We start from the raw sequence: 11,971 nt of genomic DNA on the forward strand, positions 1-11,971 counted from the left end.
CCTCCCAAATATGTGTGTATATACATGACAAAATTGTTAGGTGTATACTTAGTATCTTAATGTAGGAAGATAAATCTTGTAGGAAACAAAGTGTATGCAGGTTGTCATACCCACTTAGAAATCCGAAATCATTTATCTGTGTTTTTGTTTGTCATGTTGCAGATTTTCTGGTCTGACTCTGGAGAGCTAGTCTGTATTGCCACTGAAGAGTCATTTTTTATCCTTAAATATCTGTCGGAAAAAGTTTTGGCTGCACAGGAAACACATGAGGGAGTTACTGAAGATGGCATTGAAGATGGCTTTGAAGTAATTGCATCAGCACAACTTTAGCTTTGTTTTTAAATGATTTATATTCTTATAGCAGAACTTCACTCATTGTAACATTTTACTATAAAATAGGTTTGGGGAGACTAATAAGCATTTAAGGAGTTACGGTAAAATGTGAAAATTAAAATCTTGGTTCAGAGGTCAGGGTCTGAAAGTATTTGTTCAAAAGAAATTTGTGCTTTGATTTTAGGAAACCTTTAGACTAACTTTGATTATCTTTCAGTAAGGAAATTAGAAGGTGTTTTGGTCTTAAGATAGTTTAGCCAGAGTTATTTGAAATGAGCTCTCAAATGTAAAGATAAATCGTCCATTGTGGAGGTGTCTTGGAAGACATTTTGAAATACTTATTATGCCAGTCTCATGTATGTTAGGAATTTAGATCAACACATTCTTAGATTACAGCTTTGACGCAACAGTGAGATTTTACAGTACAGATACTCATCCAGGAAATCTGTTCTTAAATGAAGAAAGTAGAAATTCCAAGGAAAGATTTTCTTTCTTGAAATAGGATTCTTTCTTTGCATTTCTTATTTTACGTATCACCTCTAATTCAGTTTTTTGTCATTGACAGGATTCCTGTTGCTGAATAAGATAATAATAGACTTTATTTTTTTCCTGCAGGTTCTTGGTGAGATTCAGGAAATCGTGAAAACCGGGCTGTGGGTAGGCGACTGCTTCATTTACACAAGTTCTGTGAACAGATTAAATTATTATGTCGGAGGAGAAATAGTCACCATTGCCCACTTGGACAGGTAGCTGAGTATCGTTTTGCTTTTGTCTTTAGCATCCTAAATTTAAAAGCATACTTTTTAAACATAAACAAAACCAATTGCTGGCTTTTAACAATGATAGGCCTGATTTTTCAGTGTTATCGTTTTAATAGATGGCAATTGCTAACGAAAATTGCATCAATCAAATGGAAAGATTTTGAGCAAGGGGCAGAGTGAGTGAGTGACTGCAAGAGAGAGAGAGTGTGTGTATGTACTGACTTGGGCTTAGTTCTAAATTAGTTTCCGTTTCTCTTACAGGACGATGTATCTCCTGGGCTATATTCCTAAAGACAACAGGCTTTATCTGGGGGATAAGGAACTCAACATCGTTAGCTACTCCCTGCTGGTTTCAGTGCTGGAATACCAGACAGCTGTCATGCGGAGAGACTTCAGCATGGCTGATAAGGTCCTTCCGACCATTCCCAAAGAGCAGAGGACCAGAGTTGCTCACTTCTTGGAAAAGCAGGTAAGGGGGTGGGGGTTGTTTGTTTGTTTTGTGTGTGTTTTTGAAAACCAGCAATTTGAAAGAATGTTAATACAAATTTGAAGAACTTTATTTCTTAACTGCCACTGATTTCCTTATGGCAATGGAATTTCTCTTGTAAATTTAAGTCACTTGTTACACTCCTCCTCCTCCTTTCTCATTGCCCTTCACATCCTCTTTAAATGTTGGAGGTGATTACTAGTCTTCCCTTTTTGTAGACTTCTTTTCCGTTCTATCAATATTTTCATTTCTATGCTGCATTTTTCTCTATCCTAGCTGGCTTCTCTCTCTCTCTCTGTCTCTGTCTCTGTAAAATATACATAAAATTTACCATTACTGATAAGCCTATTCCTTAATGTAGCACTTTTTAGTATAAATTCAAAGTTATATGTGCACAAAGTACAACGTTTTGCAAGGCTTAGGAAGAAAACAGCCCTCCCTCTCTCATTTCTCCTCCCTAGCGGTAATCACTTGTAATTCTTTTAGCTGACTCTGTTGGCATTTATTTCCACATGTCTAACATGTTTATATTGCTGTTTCTCAGCTTTAGGCATTTCTTGGGACTTTCCACTCTATACAAGATGAGGAATTTACCTTTCACTCCCCCTGCTTCTACTACATACATGCCACATTCCTATTCCTTATCCTCCCAATATAGTTACATCATAATTTTGATTAAATTGGTATCCATTGTTTACATTATTGTGGCTGTGTAAACACTGTTCATAGCTGAGCCATGTGATATAGCAATAGCTTTCTCTTCTTGCAGTTGTTTGTTTTCCCTGGAGTTAATAATTGTTTCTTTTTTTAAAACTTTGCTTATTTTTCTATGTGCTTAGGGTTATTCTCCCTACTCTGATGGTTCTCCAGATTTCCTTGAAATCTCCTTTCGGTATGTTCAGTCTGCTTCAGGCTAAACTGGTTTCTGCCCTCATCATGGATATGGATATCCCCTCACCATCGTGTTGAGGCTTCCCTTTGGCTCTCTTGAGTTGGATCCGTTGTTTCCTATATTCCCTATCTTTCCTGGTTTACTCCCTCATTTTGATGGAGCATGTCCTTCAGTAGTTTCCTGAGAAAAGGGCTATTTATTAATAGCAAGTAAATATTTTTGTGACCTTGATTATCTGAAAGTGCCATTGTTCTACCTTAAAACATATTTGGCTATTTAACTGGATATAAAATTCTAGGTTGGAGATGATTTTCTCTCAGAATTTTGAAGACGAAACTCTTATTTTGCCTTCTGCCTTCTAGCTGCTAGTTGTTGAGGTCTAAAGCCATTTATATGCCTGATTCTTGGTACCTGATCTGTTTATTTCTCTTTGGAAGTTTTTTGGATCTTGTCCCTGTTGTTCTGTAATGTTATCATGATGGTGGGCCTTGGTGTAGGGGTCAGTTGTTCATTCTGCTGGGTATTAGATGAGCTCTCTTAATTGGAAACTCATTCCTTCATTTTTTTTTTTTTTAATTCTGATACAGTGCCTGTGAAGTTGGCACTATTTTTATTTTTTATTTTTTTAACATCTTTATTGGAGAATAATTGCTTTACAATGGTGTGTTAGTTTCTGCTTTACAGCAAAATGAATCAGTTATATATATACATATGTTCCCATATCTCTTCCCTCTTGCGTCTCCCTCCCTCCCACCCTCCCTATGCCACCCCTCCAGGCGGTCACAAAGCACCGAGCTGATCTCCCTGTGCTGTGCGGCTGCTTCCCACTAGCTATCTACCTTACGTTTGGTAGTTTATATATGTCCATGCCTCTCTCTCACTTTGTCACACCTTACCTTTCCCCCTCCCCATATCCTCAAGTCCATTCTCTAGTAGGTCTGTGTCTTTATTCCTGTCTTACCCCTAGGTTCTTCATGACATTTTTTTTTCTTAAATTCCATATATATGTGTTAGCATACGGTATTTGTCTCTCTCTTTCTGACTTACTTCACTCTGTATGACAGACTCTAGGTCTATCCACCTCATTACAAATAGCTCAATTTCATTTCTTTTTATGGCTGAGTAATATTCCATTGTATATATGTGCCACATCTTCTTTATCCATTCATCCGATGGTGGACACTTAGGTTGTTTCCATGTCCTGGCTATTGTAAATAGAGCTGCAATGAACATTTTGGTACATGACTCTTTTTGAATTATGGTTTTCTCAGGGTATATGCCCAGTAGTGGGATTGCTGGGTCATATGGTAGTTCTATTTGCAGTTTTTTAAGGAACCCCCATACTGTTCTCCACAGTGGCTGTATCAATTTACATTTCCACCAACAGTGCAAGAGGGTTCCCATTTCTCCACACCCTCTCCAGCATTTATTGTTTGTAGATTTTTTGATGATGGCCATTCTGACTGGTGTGAGATGATATCTCATTGTAGTTTTGGTTTGCATTTCTCTAATGATTAGTGATGTTGAGCATTCTTTCATGTGTTTGTTGGCAGTCTGTATATCTTCTTTGGAGAAATGTCTGTTTAGGTCTTCTGCCCATTTTTGGATTGGGTTGTTTGTTTTTTTGTTATTAAGCTGCATGAGCTGCTTATAAATTTTGGAGATTAATCCTTTGTCAGTTGCTTCATTTGCAAATATTTTCTCCCATTCTGAGGGTTGTCTTTTGGTTTTGTTTATGGTTTCCTTTGCTGTGCAAACTTTGAAGTTTCATTAGGTCCCATTTGTTTATTTTTGTTTTTATTTCCATTTCTCTAGGAGGTGGGTCAAAAAGGATCTTGCTGTGATTTATGTCATAGAGTGTTCTGCCTGTGTTTTCCTCTAAGAGTTTGATAGTTTCTGGCCTTACATTTAGGTCTTTAATCCATTTTGAGCTTATTTTTGTGTATGGTGTTAGGGAGTGATCTAATCTCATACTTTTACATGTACCTGTCCAGTTTTCCCAGCACCACTTATTGAAGAGGGTGTCCTTTCTCCACTGTACATTCCTGCCTCCTTTATCAAAGATAAGGTGACCATATGTGCGTGGGTTTACCTCTGGCCTTTCTATCCTGTTCCATTGATCTATCTTTCTGTTTTTGTACCAGTACCATACTGTCTTGATTACTGTAGCTTTGTAGTATAGTCTGAAGTCAGGGAGCCTGATTCCTCCAGCTCCATTTTTCGTTCTCAAGATTGTTTTGGCTGTTCGGGGTCTTTTGTGTTTCCATACAAATTGTGAAGCTTTTTGTTCTAGGTCTGTGAAAAATGCCAGTGGTAGTTCGATAGGGATTGCATTGAATCTGTAGATTGCTTTCGGTAGTAGAGTCATTTTCACAATGTTGATTCTTCAAATCCAAGAACATGATATATCTCTCCATCTGTTTGTATCATCTTTAATTTCTTTCATCAGTGTCTTATAATTTTCTGCATACAGGTCTTTTGTCTCCTTAGGTAGGTTTATTCCTAGATATTTTATTCTTTTTGTTGCAATGGTAAATGGGAGTGTTTTCTTGATTTCACTTTCAGATTTTTCATCATTAGTGTATAGGTCATTCCTTCATTTTTGAGAGATTTTCTTGAATCATTTCTCTCTTGATTTCCTTCCTTTGTTTTCTATATTGTCTCTGTGCAACTGTTATTCAGATGTTGGACCTCTTGCACTGGTTTTCTCATTTTGTTATTCTTGGACTTTTTAAATCTTGTTTATGGATCAGAGTTTGTCTTCATACCCTCTGTAAGGGTATGAATGATAGTTTTGTTGCGTTTTCTTTTCCCCTTATATGGTATGCTTTCTTCAGATTGCTGTTATTGGTTCATTTTGATCTCTGTCTTTCCTTTTAAAGATTTTCCTCCGGTATCTGATGATCTTTGGGCACTTATTTAAGAGTGGAGGTCTAAGAAGCAGGTCAAAAGATCTGAGTTTATGGGTGAATTTATTGGCTGGACTAAAAATATGTGATGTGGCTGGGCCTTTTGATTGGGGAGCCTCAATCAATATCAGTATCTTCATCTAATGAATTTAATGACTCTTAACTTACTCATTTAGTGAATTTAATGAGCACTTAATATTGTACCAGGCACTGTTCAGGCTGGCATATGGCCCTCGTTGACATTTTAGTATTTTTAAGTCTTACCCCTTTGACTGGTTAGTTTACAGAGAAGCTCCCCAATCACCATCCTTGTGCGGGCTGAGCAGAGTATGGCTTGGTGTCTCAGTATTTAGTACTTCAGATATTTAGCCTCAACATCTATTCTTATAATCTCCTGTTTTCCTTTTGCCACTGAGCACTCCTTCTGGGTGTGCAGGGATCCCTCAGACTGGAGACCCTCTAGTTTACCCTCTCCAAAGAACAAGATTCCTGTCTTCTGTGTGTGTCGAGAGGTCGGGGCAGGGAGAGGAGTGGGGACCTGGGGTATCTAACTGCTTCTTATATAGACTTTCAGGCAGTTTTGTTTATTTGCTGGTTTTAGCACTACCCTTCACGAGACACCTCTGGGGATTCTGAGGTGTGAATCAGGTTGTTTCTCTGCTGTCTTCACTCCTGATTTAGGGATTAGTCCTCTCTCGTGTTTTAACTTGAATGTTTATACTCCTCCACCAGCTTTCAAGTTTCCAAAATTGTTACTAATGTCTCTGCTGTCTTTCTGTGTGTCCTTGGGAGTTTATGCTTTTAAAAAAGAACCCCCTAAGTGTCATTTCAGTGGGGATTTGCAGGAAAGCAAAAGTAAGTGTATATAGCCCACCTCATTTCATCTGCTTTGCCCTCACCTATATCTGACTAGTTCTATAGATCTTCCATCCTCCACTCTTGGATTTTATATTGTCTACATCAGTGCTAGGGAAGAAAGGGAGTAATGCAGATTATTCAGAATGCCTTGTTACATGGTACTCCTGGGAGAATGGAGGGAGGGGCAGCTTGTATAGTCTGGGAAGTTATTTTAAACACAGTGATACAGCAGTACTGAATATCTACCCAGACAGAACTCAGACAGCTGTCCAGCTTCTCCATCCTGACCACCCCTAACAGAGCATTCACTCTCAGTCTGAGGAAGTCTTCTGCAGCCTGAGCTTTTTGTCTCATGTACCACATCCCTGGAGCTGGAGAACTTGCCCATAGGGCAGACCCCATCAGCCCTGTTTGTCTTGAGGGAGAGGCTAATATAGTCATTACAGTAGTTGGTTTAAAAGCTTGTTGCTGATGACTGGAGCATGGGAAGGCAGTTTTAGACTTCTGTGCTCTGGAATACTTGCTCATGAGTAAACTGGACATGAGACCAACAGTAAAGGCATAGGTAATGACACCAGATCAGTATCAGGACCTGAAAGCAAAATGTTTGCTAAACGACCTGCAGATGATAGAAAATTGGAAGGTTTTATATTCGACTTCCTTTTCTCTGAGGCACTGGACTAGATCTCTAAGGCCCAGCTCAGGAGATTACGGACAGCTAGGTTTACACCACTGTGTCTGTCTTTCTCTTTTTGAAGTGGCTCTTGTTCAGTCAACTTTCCAAAATCCTTTTCTTTTTGACATTCATTTACTTTTACATTTCTAAATTTTACTGGTGGTTATTTTACTTGAGTTTATCAAGCATTGGTCAGCTCCCACTGCTTAGAAAACAGTAGATGTTGTGTGACTGAATTTTGTCTGCCCTGTTTACCAGTTAATTTAACAACTCCTTAATTTTTCTGTCTTCTAATTGAAGAGTATTTTTTGTTACTTTGTTTAAGTAATGGGGCTTCCAATGTCAGCAGCCTGTTTAGTTTGAGAGAGCAATGGATTGTTTGCCATGTGTGTGCACTGTATATGTAGACTACACACACAGGTTTTTCTGTACATAAACACGTATTTTATCTGTTTAGGGCTTCAAGCAGCAAGCTCTTACAGTATCCACAGACCCTGAGCATCGCTTCGAACTTGCTCTTCAGCTTGGAGAACTAAAAATTGCGTACCAATTAGCAGTGGAAGCAGAGGTATGTACTAATTTATGATTTTTTGTAACTGATGGAAGGGTCAGTAGGTACTTACATGTGTTTATATAAGTTGTGTTTTAAAGTTTTCTGAAATGCAAATTAGTGACTCATTTTGGTGAGGTTGTTGCCTTCCTTTGGTCTTCTTAAAAAATGAATTACGTTCATCTTTGCATAAATTAAATGGATTATATTGGAGATATGTATTATTATATTCTTAATATATTCTTAGCATTCTAATTTAAGAAAAAGTGTTTTTTTTTTAATCTTACATGAGATCTGTTTTGGAAGAGAAGGAAAGCTAGAAGATAGTAGATAAAGGAGTCTGGAACTCTAAAAGGATGCAGACACAGCAGTAATTTGCCAATATCCCAAACTAGTGAGGAAGATGTTGGTTTTAAAGAAGGGTTCTGACATTTTGAGACAGTTTGATGACATTTTTATGGATCGTTGTATATTTTGTATACTGAGGGCTCCCAGTTGTGGTTTAAGTCTAGCATTTACTGGTAAATTCATTTCAGATGTACTAAATAAATTTTAGCTATGTTAAGATCATCCAAATGAGCAGCATTTTATTTGATTTCTGAGAAGCTACAAATGACAGAAATAATATTTATTATTAAATATTTAAGGACATAAAAAGTTTTTTCTGCTTTCAAAAAATGGTATTAAATCGTTCCTTAAAATAATTAGTCTAATTACCGTAAAACTCGTTAGTTTTAGTTTCACTGTGTAATTACAAAATAAAAATATAACGGGCTGATGGTTATTCACATGCAGCATTAAATTTGTGTTTGAATTAATCTTATGTATGTGAATAATTTCAGTTTCCTCATTATACATTTTGTCATTCCGTTCTTAATTTGATAGAACCTACTTAAGCACAGCTCAGTATACATAAAATATGTATTTTATAATTATAGAAAATATAAAATTATTATTACAGTAATGTTCAGACTAACAGAATAATGTTGATGTTGGAAATTCAAATGTTTATTTAAAAGATATTTTAATGTGGAATCTCTTTTCTTACAGTCAGAACAGAAGTGGAAACAACTTGCTGAACTTGCCATTAGTAAATGCCAGTTTGGCCTAGCCCAGGAGTGCCTACACCATGCACAGGATTATGGGGGTCTGTTGCTTTTGGCCACTGCCTCTGGAAATGCTACTATGGTGAACAAGCTAGCAGAGGGTGCGGAGAGAGACGGCAAGAATAATGTGGCATTCATGAGCTACTTTTTACAGGGCAAGTAAGTATTAACCCAAGGTCTAAAAGAGGTGGGCACAGTAATAAAGCACTGACTTCAGGGGTGGTCTTTGGAGAGGAACATGAAGAAGGAACCCTGGAGAGAGCGCTGATGCCTGGCCAAGTGGTGCTGCTGACGGGAGCAGGCAGGAGGACAGTGCTGCTTTGGAAGAACGCAAAGGATGCTCTTCAGCAAAGGATGCTCTTACCACTAACATTAGGTCTGATGTTTGAGCAAAATGAGCTGCTCAGGGAGGCTCAACTGGGAGAAATGTTAAACCCCTTTCTCAACAGCCCTGCCACTTACTGGCGAAGGTATTTTATTTAATGAAGGCAGGAGGCTGTTGGGCTGCTTGCTGCATTTGGTACCTGAGTGGCAGTTCATTTTACCCAAGTTGAATAATTCTGATCTGCTTACAACAAAAATAAGGTGGATGAGGATGCCAGTTACTTTCAGATTTGATTTCAGCTATAAAGCATAAAAATGTCATGTATTAAAAAGTCTAGCAGTTAGTGCATATCAGATCATTAGTTGACCATATGATGAAATAAAACACAAAAGTATTCATTAACTTTGCCCTACATACTTTTTAAACCTCGCACTTAATCATAGAAACTTTGAATGTGTTTTTTATAACATATGTATGTGTAAGTTTATATACCTGTAAGAATAGGTCCACTATTTCTTATCAATAACTCAAAAACCCAAAACCATTCTGAGAATATTTTATTTGGTGGCAAAACTTGGCCTAACGCTGAAGTATTATTATTAGTTGCTTTTATGCCACTTGGTTTGTTTTTATTGCATTTAGTATTCATGAGTTATAGCAGAATATTGATGTTTGTGACTCTGATGCTGAGGGTATTATGTAACGTATGGTATATGTACTTTCTAAAATCCAAAAGGTATTTTTAAAATCCAAAAAATTCTGAGTTCTAAAGCATGTTATCCACTTTATCAGACTTACCCAGGAAAAAGTTAAAATTAAAAAAAGAAAATGGACACCTGGATATTTTCCTACTGGGCACCACTGGATTGTCCAGCACAGTCCATGTTAGAGATGCTGCCCTCAAAACTGTATTTGTGAAACCGAGTTTCTGCTCTTCATATTCTGAAGCCCTTAAATGTGCTCATCTAAGCTTCCTTGTTTTAAAAAGCCCCTTTAGATTCTTCTTAGGGAAGTTAAGGAGATTGAAAAATCTCTCACACTCCTGGAGCCCGTTATGTAACACACTGGTGATGACAAGTTAGTGGCTCAGTGACAGAAAAGAGGTGTATGTGTGAGAGTTGGAGAGGGAGTGCTGACTTGCCAGCACTAAACCCACATTTCTTTAATGTGTTAAGTGCCATTATTATAGCGTTTATTCTTGGTAACAGTGCCTCTCCTTTTTAATCTTTAGGCTTGATGCTTGCCTGGAGCTCTTGATTAGAACTGGACGACTGCCAGAAGCTGCCTTCCTGGCACGGACTTACTTACCCAGTCAGGTTTCAAGGTACAGACTTTTCATTTTAGGAAGATATGTTTCAGATAAAAACAGAGCCCCTAACAGTCTCCCAATGGTTCTATGATATCTGTAATAGGGTGGTGAAACTCTGGAGAGAAAATCTCTCAAAAGTCAATCAGAAAGCAGCAGAATCCCTTGCTGATCCAACAGAATATGAAAACCTTTTCCCTGGATTAAAAGAAGCCTTCGTTGTAGAAGAATGGGTGAAGGAAACACATGCTGACCTGTGGCCGGCCAAACAATATCCACTTGTCACGGTGAGCGCGTGGGGTGCCTCATCCCGTGTGACTACGGGGTGGAAAGGCATTCACGACTTAAGGTTTTGAACTGCACCACATACATTATGGTTTGATTAGGAGCTAGTATCTGGGATTTAGGCCAAGTTTATAGATGAATTATGCTTTCAGAATATCTCATTTCATCATTGCTTTATTCTCTGATAGCCAAATGAAGAAAGAAATGTTATGGAAGAGGCAAAAGGCTTTCAGCCCTCAAGATCTGCATCTCAGCAGGTCAGTCAGACATGAGGAAGTCTGGTTGAGATTTGGTGATTTTAAGTACCATTTCCCACTTCCTAATCCTCGTCTGCCTTCCCTTCGGGAAAAATTTCAAATTCCTAAACAGATTCCTTTGTTTTTATGTGTGTTTCTACTTGGGTTTTCAGGAACTTGATGGGAAACCTGCTTCTCCTACTCCTGTTATTGTGGCCCCCCCCACAGACAACAAAGAAGAAAAGGTACGGACATCATACCCAACTTCCTATTGGACCCCAGCCTCACCCTCCCTCCTCACAAATGTCTGCAGGATGTGCAGGCCTCTGCGTTTAAGTGATGTATCAGTTTCAGAGCAGGGGTTCTGAAATGAGAAAATGCCCCCTTTTGACTGTTGTTTTAGTTCTCTTTGGTTCATGAATCACAGATAACTCTTCTTTAATAACTTTGCTTTAACACAGTACTATGTAAGTCACCCTCTTCCTTTTCTTTGCAGAGTTTACTTGAACTGGAAGTAGATTTGGATAATTTGGAATTAGAAGATATTGACACAACAGATATCAACCTGGATGAAGATATTTTGGATGACTGAATAATGTTTCCCATTTACTCAACTAAACAGATCATTATTATGGACAGGTATTGATCATCACCCTGACCACAGTGCTTTGGACTCTGAGAAACTCCTTAGATTTTTATACGCAGACGCTGTGGCCCACTGGGAGCACAATGCCCTCATCTTCGGAGGAGTTTATGTGCAGCATCTAAATCACAATGTTTCCTTGTTAACTAAGACTGCTGTGGGCTTTGATTTTTTTCATACTGTCATTAAGACCATATCTCATAAAATCTTTTGAATTAATGAAGATACTTCAAAGTTTCCTTTCTGCATAATGAAAATAGGATTCTAGTTTTAGAAGGCTGAGCCAAAACTACACCTCACCTAGGGATCAGCCCACATTCTCTTTTCTTTGAATAAGTATTTTCAAATACCATCAATCACATTTTTCTTAGAACTGAATATCCGTGCTAAACCATTTTCCTTGACCTCATGGCATTATTCCTCTCTATGTAGCTTTCTTATGCCTTGCCCTGACTTTGTCTGGTAGGTACCCGTTTCTGGAATCGGGGTCTGAAACTCCAGCTCCTCTGACCTCATTAAGCTGGGCTCTAGTTAAATTACCGACTGACTGGCCCATTTGGTAACACAGAGAGGCATAGTACTTTTTTCTTCCTTTCTTGTTACA

The 11,971-nt window shown here is 38.2% G+C and overlaps 1 protein-coding gene across 1 annotated transcript in view; it reads left to right on the forward strand.

Annotated features, from left to right (window-relative positions):
- COPB2 (coat protein complex I subunit beta 2) overlaps positions 1 to 11,594 on the forward strand; it is a 30,879-nt gene extending 19,285 nt beyond the window's left edge. The window contains exons 13-22 of the mRNA XM_022582609.3: positions 163 to 306; positions 949 to 1,079; positions 1,356 to 1,563; positions 7,374 to 7,484; positions 8,517 to 8,731; positions 10,129 to 10,221; positions 10,310 to 10,490; positions 10,677 to 10,745; positions 10,898 to 10,969; positions 11,221 to 11,594. Coding sequence (XP_022438317.1) covers positions 163 to 306; positions 949 to 1,079; positions 1,356 to 1,563; positions 7,374 to 7,484; positions 8,517 to 8,731; positions 10,129 to 10,221; positions 10,310 to 10,490; positions 10,677 to 10,745; positions 10,898 to 10,969; positions 11,221 to 11,316 — 1,320 coding nt within the window. The 3' untranslated portion in view covers positions 11,317 to 11,594. The remainder of the gene's footprint in view (positions 1 to 162; positions 307 to 948; positions 1,080 to 1,355; positions 1,564 to 7,373; positions 7,485 to 8,516; positions 8,732 to 10,128; positions 10,222 to 10,309; positions 10,491 to 10,676; positions 10,746 to 10,897; positions 10,970 to 11,220) is intronic.
- The last annotated feature ends 377 nt before the right edge of the window (positions 11,595 to 11,971 follow it).

The sequence above is a fragment of the Delphinapterus leucas genome, chromosome 4 (genome assembly GCF_059928025.1).
Source record: "Delphinapterus leucas isolate spDelLeu-1000000601 "Yukka" chromosome 4, BTC_Dleu_Yukka2, whole genome shotgun sequence".
Classification (NCBI taxonomy): Eukaryota; Metazoa; Chordata; class Mammalia; order Artiodactyla; family Monodontidae; genus Delphinapterus; species Delphinapterus leucas.